Raw genomic sequence first — 25711 nt, forward strand, 5'->3', positions numbered from 1 at the left:
TTTGCATTGAGGCCGAGGGGAACGCTGTTTCTCCTTTTCCGTGTCTCTCGTCTGTGTGGCTGCTTGGAAAAAGTACTCGAATGTCTACTGGTAAAAGCATGGTTTATGTATGTTTTATTGTTCATTTATAACTGCAAAAAGACTAATGTTTTTCGCTGGGTATTAAATACAATAGGATCCGAAATGTAGTGGAGTAGAAGGAAAGTACTGGGAATTGGACCCAAGTACAAATACCTACAAGACAAAAACTATCTGGGGTTTACTAGGAAGGTTAATCAACAGCACACTGTGGTGATAGCTTTACTAATGTAGGTGAAACAGTTGGGATTGATCAGTCACTGTTGAATGCACTGGATTAGTTCATACAGCACATAGCCTTTGGGAACCAACAGTTCCTGAGCCATGTGGCCCATAGGTCAGAAGCCTATCTCCTGTTTCTGTAGCGTGAGGCAGCTTGATGTACAAGTACATCCCCCAGCCATGATGTACATGTACAACCTATGGACATGACGCTAGTGCCAAGCAGGGAGGCATTGGGTACCATTTGTATAGGCTTTGGTAGGACTCTGCCGGGGCTTGAACCCCGACATCCCAATCTCAGGGTGGAGTGACACTCCAACTACAAAGGTCACTGAGCTAGTTTGGTTTGGCTATGACCCTAGAGTTAGAAACATGCAAAAAGAACATTCCAAATACAAAAATGCCAAATATAGTTTGGAGTTTCTGGTGATAAGTAAAAGTTACTTGATCATTTATTTTAGCCACGAAGTCTGTAAAATTGCATAAATGAGTAAAAAAGTAAAATAAGTTAACCATTACCACTCAACACACACACACACACACACACACACAAAGAGACAGCTCAGCTCTATAGAGTTTAAGAGTGTGTTGGTCATGTGTCTGCAGTCATGAGACAGCACAGTGACACGAGGAGGTATAGGGGGTGGGATCACATTCTGCTGGTGTTCCTGAGGCTGGCAGGCCTAGAGGGCAGGCAGGGGGAGACAGTGTCACCACTGATGCTCACAGATGCCATCGCATTGAAATAACCCAAATACTTGTCCCATGGCCAACATAGAGGGCTTTTGCCAGCACAGCAGCTCGAGCCTGGAATAAGAGGGAAGCAGAAGAGGTCCTGTACACTGTACAGCGGTCCAAAATAAAGTCAACTCTCAGTCAATGCTATCAGGCCTGAGGTCTTTTCATTCAAGAAATAATCATTACAGATATCTGATAGCTAATTTCAATAGGACTTGAAGAATCTTCACACATTTTTTCAAATGCCCGTTGTTCCACAAAATATGGGAAGGAGAGGGTGCAGGCCAGGGTTGAGAAAACACACACACACACACACACACACACACACACACACACACACACACACACACACACACACACACACACACACACACACACACACACACACACACACACACACACACACACACACACACACACACACACACACACACATGAAAAACAAATAGAGAGAGTGCATGAGAAAACTGTGGCCTGGCCCGGGAAAAGCACACACAGACCAGATTAATATTTCAGCAAACTGTCCACTGTCGGCCCGGTAACCAACACCTTATCTAGGTAGGTAGGGTTGTGTTACCATTGATGGAGGCCAGGTCAGTCTATAGGCTGAATCAAAAGATCGCACATGGATGGCTGGGTGGAGACTAAACAGCTAGCCCTGGTGCTAATTTTTCATGGCCAATGTAATGAACGTACACAAATGGCACAAAACTGTGGCCAATTGTGTATAGACACGATTGGTCCTGCAAGTGAGGTTACTTATAGCTCATTGTTTTCATCATGACATGATGCCAAAAGCAAAATGAAGGCATAGAGAAAACAAAACATACAGATAAAGGGTCTAGATAAAGGCATTCGGGTCAGACCCACTTTACTATAGCTACATTTGACCCCCAGACTTTCAGATTGAGACAAATGCAGTGTCAGTGTGTCAATAGTGACACTCAGATGCTCGACACCCCCACCCCATCCTTCTACATAGAAAAACATATTGCAACATAATGACGATAACGCTTCAAAAAATAAATGTGATAATAAGCAGGCTAGTGTGCCCCTCCCACCACCACCACCACCACCCACCAAGATGATCAGATGAGACGCTTTGACACATCACACACAGAGTACTGGTGGAAATTACATCATCTTCAGCCACAGATGAGATGTTCAAAAGAGCTGTATACTGAGTGAGTCATAATACCTTATGAATAATTTACGTGAAAACATGGCTTCACAACATAATCCCTTTAGAATCTCTGATTTTAGTCACTGGCTCAATTCTGTGACAGTGTGTTAATCCCGATGAGTCTGATTCAGCTGTTGATGCTGAATGTGAAGTCAAGCTTAGTGATGCCGTGACAGGTTCAAAAGGCTCTCGTGTGTTTAGGAGGAGAGAGCATCACGTCATGGAATCATAAGTGATGGGCTCGACGCTCGCCACCTCAGAATGCCCAGTTTCAATCAGACCTCCTATTCCACAGTGGTGTAAAGTAACCAAGTAGATTTACTTGAGTACAATTTTGACATACTTGAGTATTTCCAATACTTGTACTTCTACTACACTACATCTCAGATCCAAATTAACTTTTACTCCACTACATTTATTTGACTTTAGTTAGCCTACTTTGTAGATTTGGATTATTATTATAAAACATACAGTACATGCATTTCAGCCATTTGAAAATAGCCGATCTACAAGCTCACTGGGCTTGTAGATCTGCCATTTTCAAAAGATTTTTGTACATTTGAAAATTGAAACGGGATATTCTGCATAATGAATAATCTTAGTACTTTAAGTAATTTTTTACTCAAGTACTTGAGTAAAATACTTGTACTCAAAACCTCATTGAGTAAAACACTTTTACTCAAGTACATTTTGAATTCCAGACCTTTTCTTGTAATAGCTAACAATAGTATTTCTACATTGCATGAATTGACACTTTTAATGAAGTAAAACATTTTAGTACTTTGTCCACCACTGCTATCCCACCAGTCTACCTGCCACTGCCACAATGAATGGTCAAACAGGGCTGTAACAGGGCTGTAAACACTGTGGGTACCGCTAGCAGAGATTGTGTGACCTCTTCCCTATGCCCGGATGAGTAACCTGCCGGAGGTTGATCATCTCTGGACTCTAGTCTAGGCTGTCTTTTTAACTGGCTAATGCTACGTTTGCTAGCTGTCTGGCTGGCTGTCACAAGCTCCTCACATAAACACACAATATGACTTCACTTGCTTAGAAAAACAAAACCCTAAACTGACAGCTGAGCTGACCTGTCATTCACTACCTCGGATTATAGCGTGACAAGTTGTCCACCGCGCCCTCTGAACGGCCACTTGGTTGTACAAAGTGAAACATGACTATAGTAGAAGAAGCTAACGTTTGACTAGGAGTGAAACGAATGACTGAGCCGAACTGTAGCCGTAAGCTAACGTTAGCCGACCAGCTTAAACCCTCCACCTGGGCCGGCTGGGTTGTCAACGTTAACGGGGAGATGGGGATAACATCAGCGACGTGCATGCCATAGGCATTAGGCATAGTCGTGCGCAATTATATCATTGATTGTGATGATGGCAAATGTTAAAAGATGGAGAATATTTGAGGATCGGTTGTTTGGTTACCTCATCTTCCTTGTGATTCCTAATGCCACGTACTAAATCTTGAAGGTTTTTATCGAACATGCGATCGATGCTCCCTTTGACAATCTTCAGAGCCATGACTGGTACCGCTCCTGTCCTGTTGGACCCTGCAGGCGCCTGGCAGAGGTCTGGTGGCTGCTGAACCGACCCGCTACACGGACTCTCATCCACCCGGGGACCTGTCTGTGTGCAGGATCCGTTGCTGCTTCACTAATCCCGGGGCAGATGAAGGCGAGGCCAGACGGGGCGTCCTGTGCTGTGCAGACACTGGCAATGGATCTGTGGAGGAAATGGCTGACAAAATGGCGACTAAAGTCAGCTGACTTGTGTGTATTATTATGCGAGATTCTCAGATGGGAAATCGACGAAATTAAAGGTCTAACGGCTACGCTAAAGTAGTCTCTTCTGCTACTGTGATTGAAAGTGTTCTAAATCAAAGGCCATTAATGCGGCCACATATCACTGACATAATATAAAATTATTGTTCTAAATAAATTGAGTAAATGAACAGTCTAATATTTACCATCAATATTTACTTTATAATTATTCATTCGCATGCATTGTTAGATTAAAAAGATCATATACATAAGTACAAGATGCTGCACAAGCATCAAATAACCTGTAATTGGCAGGCAAGAAAAAAAAAGTTTGCTCATGAGAAAAACGTATACCAGTAAGACGCCCTAAGGGCTATTACACTTATTGCCTTATTACACTTATTACAAACTATTACACTTATGACACTAATACACTTATTGGACTATTACACTTATTACCTATTGCCCTATGGCTATTACACTATTACACTTATTACACCATTACACTTACAGCCCTATTACACTATTACACTTATTGCCCCATTACATCACAGAAATATAATAAGAAATGACCAGCTTAATTGAATTCATGCTGAGATTTTTATTCAAGTCTCAACTAAACGATACAAATGTTTTACCAATTTACATAGCACTAAAAACACTGCTGTTTGTATGCATGAGGCAAATGTCAAAATGAGCTGTGGCTACTTCGGATCTGAACAGCCCAAACTGCAGTGAGGACCATTATAATCTGTACAACTTTCCTACTTAGTATGCATCGTGAAAGCAGACACTAAGGGAAGACAAAGAGGCAAAGCGTGTAACTCCACAGCATCTATTAGTTACGTCAAAAATAGATGCAAATATCTGAAAACATGGGTTATAAAAAAGTAGGTGGACCTCAGTTGTAAAACAGTAGAAGTGACATAAATCCATGGCTTAATATTTTAGACTGGATTAATAGGAAGCAAGACCAGATAAAAAACAAGTAGGCTATACAACATAAAATAATCACAAATAGTATTGTACCACTCTCTCAATGTTCCAAACACAGACATTAGGCCTTTAGTGATGTTCTGTAGGCTTCATTAAAATGATAAAGCCAACGGATGTATGACTGCGCAAAATCTTCAAAGCTAAACATTCACAGCATGGCTTCATTCTGCCCCAGCCTAAATTCTTGTTACGCCTGATTTACATTTAGTTGCGAGCGGGTGTCGTTAAAGGAAAATAGCAGATCTACAAGCTCACCGTGTCTGGAGTACTGCATATTTGCCATTTTTGATGTGCGACACCAGTGCGCAAGTATAAATCAGGCTTTACAAGTGCTAAAAATGGAATCTCTCAAAGTACATACATTATGAAAGCCCAAAGATAGAGGTCATATGGGAAGAAAGATCATGGTAGTGCGGAGGAGCATGGGATAGAGGTGTCGATCCAGGACGGGCAGTGTCATATAAAAGAAAAAAAAATACATTTCAGAAACAAGAGTACGCACAGCGCCATGTACTATCAAATAGGTGAGCTTTCCTTTTTCTCTGTGGTAAACAACAGACCAAAGTGTTTAAACACAGAGGCCTTCCGGTCTGATATCCATACAGTACAAAATGTCCAAACGTCAATATTAGCTTAACAGGTAGGAAACTCTGGATGTTCATTACAACGCGAGTTGGATCATGAGGACAAAATGACATGAAATCAAGGAGGCCACCATCTTTAGCACTAAGTCAATTGTAGTCTTCTCTGTGGGATCTTCAGCTCTCTACTAAAGGCGGTTCCATTTCGGCAAGGAAGCCGTGGTCTGTCTCTTCATTGGTCTGGGTCTGTTCCGCAGGGCTCCCTGGACTGGGTCTACCACAGAAAGAGAGGGCATACTGTACACTTAACATGTATTAAATGGGCCAGATTTACACCAGTATATACCAGTATACCATATACTCGCTTGGATTTGGATCATTTCTTCTCAGCGTTACAGACGCCCATGTGCGACGGCGGCGGTCATAATGCACGCGCATTATTGTGCTGGGGTGTTTCCTTGCAGAAAGACACATTCCCCTGGCTGTATTTAGGTTCTGTTGCACTGTTTATGTTGACATTCAAACCTGTGAGTCTGTGAGGGGGCCCCCTCCCGCTATTTTGGAATCCGTATGTGCCGCTTATGGAAGAAGCGCTTGTTTTCAGATTCTAATTTATTCAACCCTGTATCCTACGGATTCCATTATCGCCCCCCCCCCCCCCTCTCTCTGACAGGCATCAAACAGGTAGCTTCGATCAATCAACTCGGTGCACAACCCCTTTGAAGTTTAAAGGGGCTCTGGCCGAGCTCCCCCCTCCCCTCACAGACAAAGAAGTCCCTCCAAGGTTTGAATGTCAACATAAGCAGTGCGACAATCCAAAATACAGTGTTCTGCAAGGAAACACCTCAGCACAATAATATAGTGGCTGATAAAGGGAAATGACTACTAAAATATGTATATACATATATATTAACACTAGGGATGGGACGTGTATCGTGATAAAAAACACTCACGATAATTGTATTGTGGAGATTTAATTTATTGTGATATCGTCCTCCGTCATGCAATCAATTCACCTTATATTTGCCGAGTTGCATATCTGGTACCACTTAAACCCTCTATAATTGGTAAAAGGTACTTATAATATACGTACTTGATAGTCTTTTTTCACTCTATCAAATGTCTTTGCCAAAAAATAGCCGATCTACAAGCTCACAACGCGTCGCAACTTGTAGATCTATTTTTTGGCAAATGTTCCGCCCCAGGATAATGAATTTTTATTATCGCGATAGCGTAAATTGTGATTTCTTTTGTCACAATAATCGCGATATGAAATTTTCATATCGTCCCATCCCTAATTAAAAATTGTCCTAAAGTTACCTAGTGTACCTTTAAGACATAAATATATGCAGTTTTATTTTTTTGCCCACGGCCTACTGTTTGTGTGTGTGTGTGTGTGTGTGTGTGTGTACATGGCCTTGTATTTCTATCCCAGCAGTTATGCACACAGTGAAAACAGGATTTTTACCTGCTTGGGCTTGAACCCATGTGCTCATTATTCTCTTCCATCGCAGGGGACTTTGGCCTCTCCTCTGCTTCCATATCTTTTTTCTCCTCCGATTCTCCATTCACAGGAACAGAGTCTAGAAATAAACACACAGACAGACACAGTGGTAGATTCATTAACCAACAAAGGAGGGCACATAACATGCACATTTAAGGGGTATGAAACCCATTGGCAGCATGATGGAAACCTAACCTGTGATTTCTTCCTCCTTTCCATTATCCTGTGGACCCATGTCTTCTGTTTTAGGTTTGGATGGAGGCTCCATCTTGCCGACAAATCTGAGTTTTAACTTGTTGTAGACGTCACTGGCCTTTTCCATGACAGCATTGCTAGCTTTGTACCGCCGAATCTGTAAAATAATGAATGAATACAAGTTTAATTAACAATGAAGAGGAGAATTCCAAGAGGATCCAAATATATGACCACTAACTAGTATTTTTAGTGTACCCAGATCTGGCTCGATGAAGACAACAGTTCATTTCAGTCACTTGGACTTTATAATTTAGTTAGCAAGGAATGCACGTTGGGAGGTTTTGGGTTGGCAAGAGCACTGGTCAAGATTCCTGTATTAACAACACAGTTGTTGCTAGGTACGCAGTTTGTGAATGAAGCACCAATGGTGTGCTACTGTGCTAACTTGAGCATAGCGGCGTGAATTGAGCTGTGATTGGCGTAGCAGTGTCAGCCGAGCTGTGAAATTCACTGTGATTGGTCTACTTTATAGACATGCTGTACATATACCTACAAACATACATACATAAAACATACAGACCAACAGTTCTAGACGGCTGGACCTTTAGGTGCCATGCTGTAAAAAAGACTTGATTGAACATTGTTCTGTTCACCGTTAGGACTCATTTCAGTATAGATAGATTTCTTGTTTACCAACATTGAGACTGCACACGCAGGTGCCCGTATCATGTAATCAGTTCCCAACAGATCCCCAAACCTGTTGTTTTGGGGAGCGCTGGTTTCAGTTAATTCTACCTCCTTTTCTGTGTTGGCTAGTGAGATACTCCTAGCAAGACGTATATACTTCACCCTGCAACGGCGTTGCGCACCGAGAACAGCTGACATACAAGCTCATATTGTGTCATGGATGTGACTGCTGTGAGCTTGGAGGTCTGCTGTTCTTGGTCGTTTTCTGTGCGCAACACCTTTGCACAGTGGAGCATAAATCAGCTGTGGGATCAAGCAGGCTCTGGTGCCATGAAGGTGGGGTTTGGAAGACAAATGCTTCGAGAATCGCTATAATTGTTTACACAACATAAACAAAGGTATATATTTCAAGAGGGAGAGATCTCAGTAAACATCCATCCTAAACCTTTCCTCCACACTGGGAGGAAAACAGCTTTTCAAAGTTTGATGGGATGCATTTTTACACTTCTTATCAGTGCCAGGTTGTCTGGAAATGCGTCTATTGACAATATACCTTTTTAAGAGTGGCAATAACATCAGCGTTCTTATGCAGGATTTGGCTGGTGACCGGTATAGCTTCGAGTTCTGCTAAGGCCTGTAGACACCGCTCTATGTCCTATGAAAAGGATGGGACAGAACAGTAAAAATGTAAAACATATGGTACACAAATAATTGTTTATACACATCCAATGGAAAGACATGCTTTTCTTTATGCAAGAAATTGTGTCACTTACTGGGTTGTCCACCTTCAGTGCAAACTTGATATCTGTGTGGAGTTTCTGTAACTTTTCCTCTATTGACGGCTCTATACATGGACCAAACAAAAGTCATTCAATACATACTTTCCACTTAAATGACACAAAAATATCTATTATACATGGACTGGAAATGGGAAGAATATCACAGATGTTTTACTACCTACAGAGAATCTCTTCAAGGCCTCTAGTCTAGTTTGAGGGTGGTAAACTGGCACAATTTGGCATATTGTGAGTTCCATGCAGTCGCTAACAATTATCTTTCAAATGTGCTGTGAATTTGGATGTGCCATTCCTGATGTGGCCAATGTTTCTGTGTGAGCAATATTCCACTGATTACAGACATATTACTGGCAAGAAATACAAGAATAAATGAATAACGCCCCTCTTCCCATTTATATGGAAAACTATGTGATCACATAGAGCAGGGGTTCCCAAACCTTTTTGGCTCAGGGCACCCCTGTAAATATTGTTTTCATCCAAGGCACCCCTACATTATATTCATATTTTTCACTCCCAGCACCTTATATTTATAGCAAATTTTAACGATTATGTTGTAAGGAAAAGGTTGAGATAATAGTCATTTTGGTTAGAACTGACTGAAAATAACTTAGTTTAAAATGATACTAAATGTTTTTTTAAGTGTCCAATTAAATTCGAAATAATATCAAATTATCTCGTGGCACCCCTGGACTGCCGTCACGGCACCCCAGGGTGCCCCGTCACCCACTTTGAAAACCCCTGAAATAGAGCACACATACATTTCGAAATAAAATGCAATAAAAGCCAGTGTTCTTGTGGTAGGCTGTCCCCCTTTTCAGTAGGCCCACCTATGTATTCCCTTAGTGCCAGCTGTATCAGCTCCTCTACTGTGTTTCAAACGTCTGAACCCATCAATTGCACTGATGAACATTTACGTTTACTGCCCTCAAGTTAGAGACGTAACTGTTATTCTGTTTTAAACTATGCAAAATATCAGTTGCACAGGATAAGCCAATGCAAATGATGATAGCTTTCTGAATAGAAAATTTGGTTTTGTGTGAGCGAGCGTGACGCCATTGAAGACAGACCCTTTTTCTTCTCCACTTTCTTTTCCGGAGGCCTCTCTGGTTTACGTCTAGGTTTTTCAGGCTTGGACCTGTGGAAGCAGGCGCTCAGTGATCCGTGTGCATACATTTTTAATGATGTTAAACCTAATGAGGTTTAAATGCTGTAGCCGTAGGTCCAGGAGGGTGCAACTCACCTCCCCCTGGATTTCTCCTCTGACCGCTGGCCTCTCTTCTCCTTCAGATCTCTCTCCTTTCTGTCTTTCCTCTCCTTCTCTTTCTTCACTCTCCCCTTCTTCTGGTTGTCCGGTCGTTTGGAAGATTTTTTCGACTATGTGGAGAGAAAAACCAATATTCGCAGTGATTACAAATTGGAGTGTTAGCATTGCCTACCCAAAGAGTGTTGTTTTCCCATCTAGGTCCTGTACCTCAGCTTGGGGTCCAGAATCGGAATCAGAGGGTGCAGGGATTGGAGGTGGAGGGGGTTTCTTGGACTTCTTCAGTGGGCTATCCACGGCCTCATCTGAACTGTTGTTGCTGTCACTGTCACTTCCTTTTTTACCTTTCTCCTTCTCCTTTTTCCTCTGCTCATCTTCCTCCTTCTCCCTTTCACGTAACCTGCGGATCTCCTCCGCCTCCTCCTTCTTCCTACGCTCTTCGAGCTCCTTTCTGCGTTCTTCGTCTCGTTTCTTCCACTCACTGATGCGGTCAGGCTCACTGTCACTTTAAAGAAAGAAAAGCAGGCTGCCATTATGCTGCCATTCAACAGCATCATTTGTACAATGATAAAACACAAAGGCAAAATTAGGAAACTAATGACTGCTAACTGAAAAAAGTAAAAAAGAATCTCTACATGACAAAGCAAGACTGATCTGAAATAATAACTACATCATAATTACATGATAGAAAGAGGTAAATCAACACAATTCACAAAGTAACACGGGAGTAAGCTGTAGCAACCCAACCTGTCGCTATCAGATGAAGATGAAGGTGCTCGTTTAGCTGGAGCAGGTTTTGGTTTCCGTGCTCTAGGCTTTGGTGGGGGCTTTTCTATGAGAGGGCAAAAATAAAGACACAAAACACTGTTACTGACATGAGTATGCAGGAATATTTCCTTCAGCAAGCACCCTATGGCCTTGGGGGCCAATTCTTTTTTTAAATTAATTATGGGACCGACTATTTATTATGTTTCTTTTAATTTAGGTACCTCTGCTTCATTAGACAGTATAGAAAGTGGGGATGGAGAGCAAGAAGGTGATATGGTTCATGACCTGGATTCAAACCCAAGAATTCATGATTAGGTCTATATGATACATGCACTAACTGGATTAGCCACCAGGATGCCCAAACCCAGACCTTTTTTGCGGGCCTGAGGGCCTTTCCGTGGAGGTGGGTCCGAGTCCGAGTCAGACTTGGAGCCAGACTTGGAGCCAGACTTGGAGCCAGACTGGGATTCTGAACCCGACAGGGCTGGCCGTGGCTTCTCGTCCTCGGAGTCACTGTCTGCTTCTTTCTTCTCTTCAGAGGCAGAGTCTGAGTCCGAGTCAGATGTAGCTTTCTGCAACACCCCAGAGAAATGGAGCAGGAAAGAAGAAAAACCTCCATGACGACAAAAAGTACCCAAACTACTTTGCTAGCACATCAGCGCTACATTCAATGCCTTAAAGGCTGGTTGACAGTGAAGATATAACATAGCCTTACCTTCTTCTTTCCTCCTCTTCCTCCAGGTTTTTTAGCACCCCGTCCCACAGATTTCTTCTCTGGAGTGAAGTCCTTTATAAAACATATAATTTAGTTTCCTACACACTACAATGTTGGCATCAAGTGAGCGTTCACCTTGCATGAGGGTAGGTTAGTGTACTTTTGCATGTTTTCACCTTGTCACTGTTCTTGCCAGAGTCCGACTCCGAAGCGGAGGGCTCTGGTTCAGAGGGGGATCCACTCTCCTCTCCATCCCTGTCACTGGATGAGGCCCGGGCTTTTTTAGCTGGAGGGGGCCGCTAAGGGGGAAGAGACAGTGGCTGAAATTATTATCATTGACAACTGCACATAAGATGCAGTTTTACAGTGAAATGAAGCACAACAACTTGTTCCTGTCTATAATCCTAAGGGGCATGTGTGATATAACAAAATAAATCTCCACAATCTGCCTTTACAGATAGATTGAATGTATTGTAGGCCTGGGCCGGTATCGACATTTTGTTACCGCGATTACCGTCTTCCCATTTACCGCCGGTACTGCGGTAATTACCGCACCCCCGTATCTATTAATTAAGGTTCGGCGATAAGCCAAAATATTGCAATCATCTTCCCAAAAGTCGCCTCTCCACAGCCTGACTGCCCGAGTTATACTTTTCCGTACAGCACAGCGGGTATGGCTTTGAAAGGAGCAGATCTACAAGCTCACAACACATCGCATCCGCGACGCGTTCTGAGCTTATAGATCTGCACTGTCGGGTTACCATAGTAACGTAGGCTAGCTACTTGGGCTTTTCAGACACAAACAGCTGTGTGAACAAACCAGAAGAGGAAGGGTAGTCAGATCGTGTACAGTGATTCTGTGAACTCACGTCACGTCTCAACTCTCAAATCGCAGTGATTGAGTGCTGCTATATACAGGTTTTAGTTACAAGACTTGACAGAAAAGGTTATAAAATCGCCGACACGCCGCCGGACGGGGCACAATGCGCGACGCGGTGGAAAAAGTAAAATAGTTTCATTTTCGGTTTTAGTCCACGCGGCCCGCGCTCCGCCAGTAATCCGTATGAATAAAAAAAGATATGCCACAACACAAGGTATGTATTAACATCCTTGTGTCGAGTGGATTACAGAGAAAGTTTATGCTGCTCCGTCATAGAGTTAATTGTGCTCCGTACTCTCCTGCCCTATGCACTGTGTGCAGGTCTGTGTCTGAGTGTATGTGGCTTCCAAACATGTCCTACACGGCCCAGAGCAGAGCAGCATGGAGCACATGCGGTCCTCGCTTCTCCCCCGTTTTAAAACTCGCTTGTTTTCCAATAAAAAATAGACCTTTTTTTGTCTTTTTACCACGGTAAGCACACTGACACCGCGGTAGACCTCGGTATAGCGCGGTACGGCGGTTACCGCCCCCAACCCTAATGTATTGTGCCACAGGCTACTACTGTCTATTCTATCAGTGCTGACTGCACTCACACAATTCCAAACTTGGCTTTCTTATAATACAGTAAGTGTCTGAGATTGCCCAGGCCAACCTTTGAATCAAATTCCCATTTTTTCCCAGCTTGTTGCAATCACTAATAAAACACACCAATAAACAAATGGCATCACTCTGTGAAAACATGAACAGAATTGGAATTTGGAACACAAAAAAGGATTTCATAACACAGATATGTATACATTCTGGACTCACGTTTGCACACGGCACCGTCAAAGCCTTGAGTTGATTTCTGCCTCGCGAGACCAGCCGCTGTTAAACAGGTGCCCAGTCTCGCGAGAACTGCGTCAGATTTGTATTTTTTTATAATCGAACCTTCATTTTTTATAGTCGAATGTTCCTTTATTTTTAATATTCGAAAGGAATACTCAAATATGGAATATTCTTTGGCAGCTCTAATCAGTATATGCCCATATATGGAAATGCTGATATGTCCTTATATGGAGATCTCTGTATCCTTCAGTCCTTACGGAACACCATATATGGGCATAAAGAGTGCCAGCCAGACAGACGGATACAACAAGTATTGCACAATTGGACATCGATGACATCGATGGTGACTATTCTGCCCAATGGGCACCGGTCTGGGTTCTCCAACATTACTCCTACATTCAATCCCTCATCGCACACCCCCGGGCACAGGACTAGTTTTAAGTAATTACGTGTTTCTACTGTTCAACAACTTACAAAATGCAACATAAAAAAAACGTTGTGATCCATTAACGTGGATTGTGATACTGGCAAAACAATCTGTGACTGCACTTCACAATACCTTAGCGGTAGGCGCCGGCGGCTTCCGCTTCACCGCAACTGCTTTTTCTTCACTCCCGGAATCGGAATCTATTTCGCTCCCAGAACTTGCTTTCCTAGGCACTACGGCTTCTTCTTCATCCTCCTCCTCATCACTTCCTCCTCCTCCTCCACCACCACCTCCGGCATCATTGCCTTCACTGTCGGATGAGCTGGCTGGCTGTGGATGTCACAAAATGAATATGGATTTTCATATTTAATTGAAAACCAATGAATCTACCTTGTTGCAGAACCCTGTGGTAAGCTTCTATCAGTATGTAAATACTGGCATAATCTGTATTGTATCATGTGCCCCCCCCCCCCCCCCCCCCCCCCATACTGACAATACTTACTACAGGTGGGGCGCTGTAGGAGGCATGTGGACTGTTCTGAATCTCCCATAAGCCTTCATTGAATCCCTTCCTTTTGTTAGGTTTCCCATAACGGTCGCTGTACTTCTCATAGGCAAAAAGGTCCTTTGGTGCAAGGAATGCACTGTGAAATATAGAGAAAAAGAAAATGGGCAATTGTGGTAATAACATTTCCATTCCAAGTAAATGGCAAGCCCTGCCTGATCAAGACAGTAAATACTGATTTTTCATAATTGACAGCCAAGCACATAAGTTTGCTTACATTCATGGCTAACATTATTTACCCTTGTGCAAGAGAGAGAAGAGACTGTGCCATCTAGTGAATGACACAGAACAGTGCATCTGGAAAACAACCACCTTAAAAAGGAGTAGTTCTAGTTCGCCCCCACAAAAAAATACACACCCCATGAAGCCTTGAATTCATGGAGATTTTTTTCCTGTCACATTCCTGATCCAATAATTTGAGTCTCCAATTGACTGATCACAATGTCATCAGTCTCCTACCGAAGACTCCACCGGTCATCAAATTATTGGCTTGGGAATAAGACAAAAACAAAACAAATCTCCACAAATTCAAGGCTTCATGGTAGGGTGTGTAATTGATAGAAAGTAAAGTCTTTGGGTGAACCACTCCTTTAATATTACCATGATGTGTTTCCTGCCACCCTAACTAACCCTCTGTACCGAGTGGACCTCTGACCTACTGACTGCACATATATTATAAACAGAGCTACTACCTTTAAACACATTTGAAATCTGAGGCTTTTTGTACCTTTAAAAAAATGCCAATTGTCCCAAAAGTGACTGCAAAATCCTGAAACATTACTTCCATTTGTTTCAACAGGCTTTATACCTATAACGTTGCAATGTGACAAAGCTCCGTTTACACAATGCTTTACCCCCTATAACTATAGGACTTTTTCTTTCTTAAACAGTTTTATGTTTTGACAGTTGTTTTGGCAATGTAAACACATGTCTTCTCATGGCAATGAAGCTCCTTTGAATTGAATCTCCCATCATGATTTACAAATGGTGTGTGATGCAAGATTCAAAGAGATCACATCCTGCAAACATATGAAACCATACACAACATAGAAGCTAGCCCCTCTCGAGACCCTTAAATTACCTCTTGTATTTTGAAGAAAACTGGGTCGCGAAAGGCATAGTGCTTTACTGAGTCTACTCACGTTTCATGTGTCCCAAAGAAGAAAATTGGTATTTTATTCGGAGGTGGTTTCACTGCCCCATCCGCCACATCTTCAATCTAGTAACGAAACAATTAATTATTGATAATTACATCGGGAGAGAGATCAAAACAAACAAATAATAGTACATAACGTATGGTTAGCTCCTTTCGGAATCCCTCACTCCACTGCTACGGAGCTGCGTAGCAGTGGAGGGGTTCCGAAAGGAGCTAATGTATGGTTTAGGTCTACCCTACACACTCTACCAACCAACATTAGTTGGGGCATGATCAGACATCATGTCAGGAACTTCAGCAAGTTATAAAACGTATATCTAGCAAGTAAGATAATGCAAGTTTAATGGTTATTTAAGTCTATTGGTTCAGTGATGTAACACAACATGCCATCTAATGGCACATCAACATTCGTTGAGGTTCACGTTTTCAACAGACAAAGGGGTCAATGAAAAATTATAAACAAATACAGTGGTGTAAAGTAACTGTACTTAAGTACAATTTTGAGGTATATGTACTTTACTTTATTATTTGCAATTTCCAATATTTTTACTTCTACTCCACTACATCTCGGATCCAAATATTGTATTACTCTACTACAATTATTTGGCAGCTTACTAGTTACTTACTTTGTAGATTTGTTTTGCTAAACATACATTCGCCACTTCAGCCCTTTATTTGTTTTGGACATTTGAAATTAGCCAATCTACAAGCTCGCATTGTGAGCTTGTAGATCTATTTTACTTGACTACTTTCTACTTTTGGTACTTTAAGTACATTTTGATACCAATACTTTTGTACTTTTACTCAGGTACATTCCAGACTTTTACCTGTAACACAGAGACAGAGTTTATCATATTGCAGCATTGGTACTACGTTTAAGTAAAACATGTGAGTAGGCTACTTTTCCCACCACCGAACAAATAACCAAAACGTCATTTCTAAAGCAACATTGGGTCGTGGCTTTTACGTTTACGTGCAGAACAACAGGGCCCTCAGCATCGCACCCAAACCATGCTATCGGAACCGTTTCATCCTCAACATGTTATGGCAGCGTTGACTGCTTACTGAGAGACTGGCTCTCCACACTCCACAGACATCGCCAAGGAAACCCATACAGAGAAGCTTCTCTATCTCTCCAGCGTCCCATGCATAGGAGCAGGTCGCCCGCCCACCCCCTCTTCCCCTCTGCGTTGCTGTACTTAATGCTTACCCTGGCTGGCCAGTGGGGGTATCCCTTCATTTTGGCGAACACCAAGTCTCCGGCCTGGAAATTGTGTGGCATCCTGCTGCTCCTCTTTGCAGCCTATTCCAGATTCTTTAATTGCGTGTTTTTTTCTCCCCCCGTGTCTCGCCCGTTTGCTGTTTTCGGGTCGACACGAAACCTGTAAACGATGAGGTTAGCATGCAAGCTAATGGTACACCAACGGTACCGCGAGAACAGGCGGCAGTGAATGAGTGAGTGGAGTGAACTGAGCGGACACTCTTCCGGTAGACATGATAATGGTCAACCTTCAAAATAAAGGTTCTACTTAAACCGATGGTTAATTCATTTATTTTTAATCAAAAGTAAAACAATCAGACCAGTTGAAAGTTATAACACTGAATATTGTGTATGCCAGTACTATAAAATATTCTCGCATGTAGTGCGAAAGCAAACTATACATGTGCCTTTCATAGGGTGAATTACAATGTAAAATATTTGAGAATGCGATTTTTACATTTGAATATCTACACATTTTAGGTAATTATAGGACTTACAGCCACGCATGACACTTATAAGTAGTGGCAGTATAAACTTTATAGGATATGATGAAGGTTAAACGGTTTATAGTATGAACCTTTACTTTGACAAGTAAATGGCTTTCGGCAGCAAACCCGGATATTGAGTATTATTGCAGGAAACTTGACTTAATTAGCAGAGCGGAAATGTGTTCCAGGTTCCACTGGACGTTTTTATTGGTCTAGGAATCCATCGATCTGCTAGTTTAACCAGTGACACATCACAAAGTGTAAACAACACATTTGTTAACAGATATTAATATTCAAATATCATGTGCATGTTTCCGATATCATTTGAATTTGTGATTTACCACTATAGTCTAATGAATATTGTGCTTTTTTTAATACATTTGTATAAAGTACCTAGGTACAGATTGAGATTAATAACCCTCACATACAAATTTAACACAATGTCATGATATACTCACATGTGCTTTGTGTACATTGAGGTTGTGAATGGTGATACAGAAGACACACACACACACAGACAGACAAGAAAAACTATTAATTCAATCTTTAATGACACACCAAGAACTGGGGAAATCACTGTTAAAGTGTCACTTCACAAATAACCACATTATAAAAGCAAGAAAATCTGGTGTTACATGAACATCTGCAATACCAGTATTAAAATATTCAAAACAAAAGCAAACAGCCATTGATCCTTTTTATTTGGTCCAGCTGACCTTGGGGATATCATAATGCTCGGTCAGAGTGTCCAGGTGGCGATTGAAATCCTGCAACGCAAACATAATACATACTACTTATTACTGATATTCCATTGCTGAAACACTATCATATTGTATAATAATTATACTATTAGAGTTTGAGAACATAGGCTATTTAATATTTCCTTATGAAAGTCCTTATGAAATAAAAAATACGTTTTTCACACTTAGAGCATATTCATGGTCATCATATGGGCATATCCAACACTAGAAAAAACATTTGTGTATTTTTATATCAAAAGTCCATAAAAAGCCATTTTAAATGACTTCCTGTGAACGAAAACAAAACGGGCTGTGTGATGAGTGATGACATCACAAGACTACTTAATATACAGGAACCTTGATTACATTCATCGGTTTGATTCCCATTGCTGCACATTCCTCCAAACACAGCTGATTTTATTTACTAAGCTACTCCTTTTTTGAATCTCATTCAAGATGACGTCCAGACTGTCTATTAGTCTACTCATTGTAAACTTAATCAGTACACTAAAATATGTATCTGAAAAAGTTAGGATAATAAGCAACTTGGTAACAAATATTTTGCACAAGTGGCCGACTGGCCGTCTCTCTCAGGCTAGTGAGGCCAACAATACGATTTTACCATCACCTGAAGGGCTGGGACCTTCTGATTGGTTCAGAAACACACAGGCTTCCGTTTCAGACTGATACTTCAAAATATAAATGACCGAAAGAGCCATTTCAGTCTGATTTTTGAGTTAACACTGATTTTACATTGTCTTTCTTACCTCAACTCTGCGTTTGTGTGTTTTTGATGCTTTGTTCAAAATCCTCTCCATTTTCTGAAAGATATAGAAGAGAAAAGTAATTAAACATAAGGACACAATGAAAGAAGGAATGATACCAATATCAATTAAAGGAGGGGATGTTATATTTAGTCAATAAATATGATTTGACGCATAACCATGACAGCCACCAGCTCCGGCATCTGGATACTGTAATGCTTGATTTATACTCAATGTCATAATAAGACGCGTTGTGAGCTAAGCTTGTAGGCTACTTTCGGCATGTGACAAAGCTAGTCACTAAACACTATGTGCAATTGTCCATACATTTATGATTTGATGAGCTCATCTTTTGAATAGTTGATAATAGCCTGAAAAAACTTCCTGCATCATGTCTGGCTCAGAACCATTTAGCATATTATAAGGCATGATATTCCACACAAATCGGACCGCTAGTCCGGCCCCCGGGCCCTTGGGTTTCTGACAATGTGGCCCCCTGCACAATTTTGTTGAATACCCCTGATATACAGCCTTAAAGCAAAATTACACTTTGGTAGAAGAGGTTTGGTTTCCTGCCAATCGTTTTTGCATATAATCTGTTGCCTAAAATAGGGACACCAGGTTGAGTGTGGTTAAAGCATACAGCCCACAGCAGCATTAATAATTTCCACTGTGGTTTGCACTTTTGCACGAGGGCAAACATTTTAGCACTTCTGTAACATTTCAGACACAAAGTAGACAGCCATGATTGGAACATTAGCACTACTCAACTCAACTCAACTTTATTTATATAGCACATTTACATGACAAGTCAACCAAAGTGCTGTACAGGTTAAAAACAGAAAGCAACATTGCAGTAGCATACAAGACAATAGCATACAGTAGAACAATTATAATCAAACAGACATTTAGCAGCAATAAAGGAAATCAAGTGTCACTAAAAGCCAGGGAGAAAAAATACGTTTTAACAGGGATTTAAAAATGGCTATTGATTGGGTGGCTCTGATATATATGGGCAATTTGTTCCAGAGCCTAGGAGCTACCGCTGCGAAGGCCCGATCGCCCCTTGTTACTCTATTTGTAGGTAACTCCGACAACAGCAGCTTGTCGGCCGACCTTAAAGCTCTGGCTGGGGAGTAGTTAGAGATGAGATCAGCAAGTGAAGGGGGTGCCATCCCATTCCTAATTTTAAAGGCATACATTAAAATTTTAAAATCAATTCGGTAGCAGACAGGAAGCCAGTGGAGCGAAGCTAGGATTGGGGTAATATGGTCACGCTTCTTTTTACAATTATGTTCCTTGGTGAAACTGTTCTTTTTCCAAATGCTGCAAATTGCAACTCTAGATTAAAAAAATATATCTATGTTGTATCTAGAGTTGCTTACTTAGAACAAGGACACCAGCACTCACTTTAGAATGAATTCTTCATGTTTATTGAAGGGTTTCCCCCCAGCAGCAGCAAACAAATAAAATGGTTTGCGACAAAACACAAAAAATATTATCGAACTCAAGTCTCCATGGCGTGAGTAATCAATAGGGGGAAAAAAAGTCATTTTGGGGGTGAACTACTCCTTTAAACTCACCAACATTGAAGCTGTACAAAAAGCTTGAATTATCCTCTGTTTGTTTGATAAAAATCCACCGTAGACGTGTTATGAGCTACGTACTTCCTGTCAAGAAATTCCATGGAGGTGATTATAACGTATTAATAAAGTGACGTACTCCTTGTACTGCTGCTTCCTGCATTATGACGACCTGAAAATTCACCTTTCAGGAGGCCAGAGGCGCTTCTCCTTTAGACAGGCAAAAAGTGGTCACCCCACCACCCCCTATTTTACCCCCTACTCTGTACATTGTGTTTTTTTTGCGATGATATTGAATGTTTTTTGATGCTACTTTATATGTTGATGAATTGAATACCAAGGGAAACAAGACCGCAAGGGCTTTTTTGGGTGTTCCTTTTAGACTGAGTGTTTTGATTGTAATTGTGCTGTTTTTTTAAACTACTTGCTCTACATTTTTGTTTAATAAAATAATCAATCCATGTGCAATTTAGAAAGGGGTGGTACACAGGACCGTTGAGTGATTTCCCACGAGCGCTTGTAAACTCCAACACTTAATTACCTGCACGGAATGTCTTGACAGAAAATAGCTCATAATATGTCTACCTACGGTAGATTTTTATCAAACAAAACATTTTGCAGAGAGAAAGGATAATTCAAGCTTTTCGTAAAGCTGCAATGTTGGTGAGTTTAATGTTGTTTAATGTATGGGCTACCAATGGTTGGTGTTGCAACTCTCGATTCAACACATTCAAAAAATAATCTAGAGTTGAGGCTACTGCTATCCATCTTATTAATATTGTATTTGTGTTTTCCTGTTGTATGTTGCTTTATTACTATTGCTGCTACAACTATGTCTGAGGAACGAGAACAAAATGATTGCAATTAACTTTGACTTACTCTCTTTTCTTGCGTCTTGTCAAAAGCTATTTGAGCAGGTGTCCTTTTGTCTTTTATTGCGGTCGTTTTATTGGTCTTATCCTCTTCATCATTTTGGCTGGTCGAGACCTGTTGCTCCAAGCGCTGCTTTCTCTCTTTATCCTTCTTTTTCTTCCTATAACAAAAATAACATGTTGTGATTTCATGAGTAATGAGAGTAGCATCAACTCTAATACATTTTTATTGCACTAAAGTGGGTAGAATCAAGAGACTTGTTCTGGTCCTGGTAGGTGCCTGGGTAGTTCAGCCAGTTGGGGCTCAAGTAGCATAATGATCTATGCACTAACTTAGGACCTTTCCATTTTCTGGCAAGACTCTACTTTCCTTTGTATTATTGTTATTTGTTAGTTTCAATGATACACGTATACCTTGTCAGGGTTGCCAACACTCCTGAATCTGGCAGGAGTATCCTGAATTTTTACCACATCTCCTGCGGTGCTCCTGAATTGTTATTTCTCCTGAATTTCTCCTGGATTTGGTATCAAACTCAAATAATTCACCAGAACACAGGAAAATACATCTACTCTGTTGAAAAAATACAGTCCAAATGTTGGCTACCCTGCCCTGTATATTATACTGATTAACATACAATGTGGTTCCTGTGGAAATAAGCCTCGGCTTTCTAGGATCTCCTTTTAGTTGACCTGGCTGCAGTGATTGTACTGTCATGAAACTGTACTTTTTTCTATTGCAAACTTCTAATACATTCTTCAATCAATCAATCACTAGTGACATAGCTCTGTAACTGTTACTTGTTACACAGTGCTGCTGTACCCCCTCCTGCATATACGTTCCCCATTTTCAACAGTTTTTATTTTGACACTTGCTTTGGCAATGTAAACGTATGTTTTCTCACGCCAAAAAAGCTCCTTTGAATTGAATTGTTAACCCAAGGGGCCCTTGGCAAGGGCTTAAGACAGTGTTGTTTTCTTAGCACGATGGCTAATGTTAGCTCCTATCGGCGTGTCTCAGACCGCCTAACAACAACAACAATAATCATTTCACAAATTGACTTCTTCAATACAGTGTCACCAACACGACAAAACTTACTTTTTCCCAGACGAAAGGTCTCCGGCTCCTTTTAATTTTAACGCTCCTTTCTGGACAGAATCATATTCAGACATTTTTAGTGGTGTCGAGAGAGCACTTCTTCTCCTTTGTTATTATTGTAGTTGTCTTCTCCTGAGGCTCTACTGCCACCCTGCGGCTTGAACGGTCCAAAACACAGCGCAAAGCAGTGGTGGAAAAAGTCTACTCAAATGTTTTACTGGGAAATACTCTGTCTCTGTTACAACTTAATTAAAAGTCTGGAATTAAAAATGTACTTGAGTGAAAGCACAAACGTGTTGGTATCAAAATGTACTAGTTAAAGTACCAAAAGTAGAAATTACTCATTCTTGTTTCACAAGTTTTCAAAAATCATTTGAAATAGCAGATCTACAAGATCGGCTATTTTCAAATGGCCAAAACACATAGGGCTATAGGGATAGGGCTGAAGGGGGTTTAGTAGTAATAACATTTAAATCTACAAGGTAACTAGCTAAGTTGTCAAATAAATATAAAGGAGTACAAGTACAATATTTGGATCCAAGATGTATAGTGGAGTAGGCTACTGTATGTACTTTTTGTTACTTTAATTAATTAAACCACGGTATGTTCTAGTCAAGTTGTAGTGTGCCCCCCACCCAGAGGGGGCAGCAGCATACAATATCAGACAAGCAAGCGGCATCCATGCAACAACAAGGAAGTGACCAGGCAGGAAGTGAAACACATGAATTGAATGTCAAACAAACGAACGCATGCTATGCATTTATGTATTTTATTAGGTAGCCTATTAAAGTAACTATAGTATGTCGGCGTATAACCGTTTATTTCGGACAGCTTTGCAAACAACCAACACAGCAACTGGATTGTGCAGAATTCCAGCATGTGGATACGCGAAGAAAGTTGGTAAGGACATTGTCCTCTTTCATGGATTCACAGCTGGAAATGGCTTACTCAAACTATTGCCTTAAACACAATAGTCTATAGACAATATTTGTGCATATAGGTGTGCATTTAGCCTAACCATGGTCATTTTGGATATAGGTGGCAAATCAAATCTGGTTATTGACCAAATCTTGTTGAGCAGGCTTGAGGTGATTATTATTATTATTATTATTATTATTATTATTATTATTATTTACATGGGGAAGGCACACAACTAACTGCACATCCTACATATCACAAACAATATAGCTAGATCATAGCCTGAAGCGACGTTCTATATGATATATTGAACAATGTAAACTCACCTAGACTGCAGTTGTACGGAAAGCTTGGGTTATCTTCACTGTAAAGTTTTTGTTTCATAAAAAATCATGTTATGAGCTACTTTCTGCCAATACATTCTGTGCAGGTGATTCTTTATCAAGTATTTGAGTTTGGAAGCATTCGTTTTCATTAACGAAACGTCCTGCTGCCTCCTGCATTATGTGCCATTTTGGAACAGGTGGTATGCACTATGCAGGACCATTGAGTGATTTCCAACAAGCAGTTTTAAACTCTTGATACAAATAATCACCTACACAGAAACCAGTAGTTCATAGCATATTGTCTACGGTGGATTTCTATGAAACAAAAACTTGACTGATACAAAGAATAATCCAAGCTTTCTGTACAGCTGCAATCTTGGTGAGTTTAACGTTGTTTAATAGAATCAGACAGGACTTTTCTGTTTGAGTGGACTGTCAAGGGTTGGTATTGCATTTGCAACTCTTGATGCAAAATGGCATTCTTCTAGTAGCATCAAAGATTTGCTTGCGGCTAGCTAGATCATATTCCATGAATTGAAGGGCACATTGAAAATTGGGTCAGCCCCTCTCAAAAACCTGATATACAGGGGTGACAGTGGCTCAGCCGCTCAGGGGTTAGAGGGGTGGGGTGGTGGCGAGGAAGGTTCCCAGTTCGATCCTGGACTCCTGAGTGTCTTACTTGCATGATTTCTGTCTGTGTGTGACTGTAATGCATATTGTATAAACACACAATTTATTTTCCATATACACTGTTTGATGTGAAGTGTGCCATTGTCACAACTCATCACTCATCACTCTCTCTGTCTCTCTCCTAGTGGCCAAAAAGGGGAAAGGCATGGTCAAAGAAGAACTGAAAGGCCCGGAGGTGTGTAAAGACCCTGTGAAGCTCACGTCTTATGCTGTAGGAGTAAATATATTTAAGCAGGGAGAAGACCCTCAGTTGAAGCCCCCTGAGGAATACCCAGAGTGGTAAGAGTATGGTATCTTTGTCAAATCATATGCTAGACTAAGTAGAGAGAGAGAGTGTGTGTGTGTGTGTGTGTGTGTGTGTGTGTGTGTGTGTGTGTGTGTGTGTGTGTGTGTGTGTGTGTGTGTGTGTGTGTGTGTGTGTGTGTGTGTGTGTGTGTGTGTGTGTGTGTGTGTGTGTGTGTGTGTGTCCAGTCTGGAACCAGGTTATACTTTGGAAGCTAGAGAACTAACTGTCTCTACTTTTACTCTCCTCCTTTGTTTAATTCAATATCTGCCTCATGTCTTTGTTTTATTGATGCCTTTCAAGATGAATAAATATTTTTGAAAGAAATACATTTAAATGGATTATCTGACTTTTTTTCTTTTCTTTCTATTCTTATGACTATACTGTATTTTGTAACTGCAAAACATTACTTGATCTCATGATGAGGTTTGTACAAAATCTTCAGGAGTAGTAACAAAAAATGTGTTTTGCAAAAATCTGTCTCATGGTAGCGCTGTCACACTCCAGGGGAGTGTGTGTGCACAGTTTCACACCGATCGGTCCAACGGTGCCGGAGATTAGCTGCTCACAGACAGACGGAAAACACAAAACGTAGTCTCGGCCTGGCGGAGACAGTAAACTAATATATATCCTTATTACATATTAAAAAAGGGTAGCACATCCAATAAACGAGTGCTGTTTATTGGTGTGTGCCAATAAAAAAAGTGGAAATGTGAGTACTTTGTCCTCCATTGATATGATTTTGGGTCTAGTACCGAAAAACCCCATTGTTAATGAGCAACCTCTTTTTCTTATTTTTTTATATATCCTTAACTGATCTCAAACACTTCTTTATTCACGTTCAATTCCTGTGAGTCAGGTATTGAAAGTTATTCAATAGACACAGTCACGGCTAAATACACCCCTGTTTGAATAGTTTTACTGTATGTTATTTGATTTCCCCCTTCTTGGTCTTCCTCCCCAGGCTTTTCCAAATACATTTGGGACCTCCTAAGAAACTGCATGAGCTGGAGCCAGACGACAGGCAATATTGGAAGGTTCTGAGGAAGGAGAACATGTGGCGCTTCAACAAGCTACATAAAGGAAAGAAGATATAGGCCTTCACTGGACCAGAAAATGAACACCTCTCAGTGACTTCACAGACTGAATTTCCGGACTCGGTTTATATAGTAAATCACTGTGAAGTTTCAGATTTACAGACTCTGACCACCTTGGGTTCGTAGAGTGGGTCAATAAATTAAAGCAATGAAAATACACAATGGTACCTCCATGCATTGGATATTTAGTCACAGGTCGGGGGCTACTGAAGGCTGAAAGGAAGCTTTTGTCTCTGAGTCT

At 41.0% G+C, this 25711-nt stretch overlaps 4 protein-coding genes across 7 annotated transcripts in view; 1 reads left to right on the forward strand and 3 right to left on the reverse strand.

Moving 5' to 3' along the window:
- Nucleotides 1-3954, reverse strand: part of ap3d1 (adaptor related protein complex 3 subunit delta 1) — a 44590-nt gene extending 40636 nt beyond the window's left edge. For all 3 annotated transcript variants that reach the window (XM_080737800.1, XM_080737799.1, XM_080737798.1), the window contains exon 1: nucleotides 3658-3954. In XM_080737800.1, the coding sequence (XP_080593926.1) occupies nucleotides 3658-3753 (96 nt within the window). In that variant the 5' untranslated portion in view covers nucleotides 3754-3954. The remainder of the gene's footprint in view (nucleotides 1-3657) is intronic.
- Nucleotides 3955-4573: 619 nt separating this feature from the next.
- Nucleotides 4574-16792, reverse strand: hdgfl2 (HDGF like 2). Of its 2 annotated transcripts, none has more exons than XM_080721950.1 (16): nucleotides 16563-16792; nucleotides 15339-15415; nucleotides 14137-14275; nucleotides 13764-13961; nucleotides 11673-11795; nucleotides 11497-11568; nucleotides 11152-11353; nucleotides 10761-10845; nucleotides 10224-10518; nucleotides 9993-10126; nucleotides 9820-9887; nucleotides 8729-8799; nucleotides 8509-8610; nucleotides 7269-7425; nucleotides 7038-7152; nucleotides 4574-5843 (listed from the first exon to the last, which is right to left on the reverse strand). In XM_080721950.1, exons 1-16 carry the CDS (start codon nucleotides 16632-16634, stop codon nucleotides 5747-5749), a joined length of 2007 nt encoding a protein of 668 aa, XP_080578076.1. In that variant the 5' UTR covers nucleotides 16635-16792; the 3' UTR covers nucleotides 4574-5746. The 2 variants fall into 2 exon arrangements, with proteins under 2 accessions (XP_080578076.1, XP_080578075.1); XM_080721949.1 differs by having other exon boundaries at nucleotides 14134-14275.
- An 838-nt stretch (nucleotides 16793-17630) lies between these two features.
- Nucleotides 17631-22260, reverse strand: fam32a (family with sequence similarity 32 member A). The gene is made up of 4 exons (XM_080724456.1): nucleotides 22157-22260; nucleotides 21068-21221; nucleotides 18609-18662; nucleotides 17631-17868 (listed from the first exon to the last, which is right to left on the reverse strand). Exons 1-4 carry the CDS (start codon nucleotides 22228-22230, stop codon nucleotides 17800-17802), a joined length of 351 nt encoding a protein of 116 aa, XP_080580582.1. The 5' UTR covers nucleotides 22231-22260; the 3' UTR covers nucleotides 17631-17799.
- A 623-nt stretch (nucleotides 22261-22883) lies between these two features.
- Nucleotides 22884-25646, forward strand: mrpl54 (mitochondrial ribosomal protein L54). The gene is made up of 3 exons (XM_080724019.1): nucleotides 22884-23056; nucleotides 24216-24369; nucleotides 25338-25646. The coding sequence occupies exons 1-3, from the start codon at nucleotides 22957-22959 to the stop codon at nucleotides 25468-25470; spliced, it is 387 nt and encodes a 128-aa protein (XP_080580145.1). The 5' UTR covers nucleotides 22884-22956; the 3' UTR covers nucleotides 25471-25646.
- The last annotated feature ends 65 nt before the right edge of the window (nucleotides 25647-25711 follow it).

Source organism: Nannobrachium achirus (assembly GCF_963921795.1).
Source record: "Nannobrachium achirus genome assembly, chromosome: 1".
Taxonomy (NCBI): domain Eukaryota; kingdom Metazoa; phylum Chordata; class Actinopteri; order Myctophiformes; family Myctophidae; genus Nannobrachium; species Nannobrachium achirus.

Bases quoted from the DNA above. Each gene is read 5' to 3' on its own strand.
- hdgfl2 (XM_080721949.1), bottom strand. From the start codon at position 16,634: ATGCCACACAATTTCCAGGCCGGAGACTTGGTGTTCGCCAAAATGAAG. The intron at 11,796-13,763 runs GTATTGTGAAGT...CTTCCCCCTTAG, and splicing joins CGCCGGCGCCTACCGCTAAG to CGGCCCCCTCCAGCTAAAAA. The intron at 7,153-7,268 runs GTTAGGTTTCCA...GTTTATTTCTAG, and splicing joins AAAGGAGGAAGAAATCACAG to ACTCTGTTCCTGTGAATGGA.
- fam32a (XM_080724456.1), bottom strand. From the start codon at position 22,230: ATGTCTGAATATGATTCTGTCCAGAAAGGAGCGTTAAAATTAAAAGGA. The intron at 18,663-21,067 runs GTAAGTCAAAGT...TATATCTTTCAG, and splicing joins ACAAGACGCAAGAAAAGAGA to AAAATGGAGAGGATTTTGAA. The intron at 17,869-18,608 runs GTAAGAAAGACA...TTTGCGTTGCAG, and splicing joins CACACAAACGCAGAGTTGAG to GATTTCAATCGCCACCTGGA.
- mrpl54 (XM_080724019.1), top strand. From the start codon at position 22,957: ATGTCGGCGTATAACCGTTTATTTCGGACAGCTTTGCAAACAACCAAC. The intron at 23,057-24,215 runs GTAAGGACATTG...TCTCTCTCCTAG, and splicing joins TGGATACGCGAAGAAAGTTG to TGGCCAAAAAGGGGAAAGGC. The intron at 24,370-25,337 runs GTAAGAGTATGG...CTTCCTCCCCAG, and splicing joins CCTGAGGAATACCCAGAGTG to GCTTTTCCAAATACATTTGG.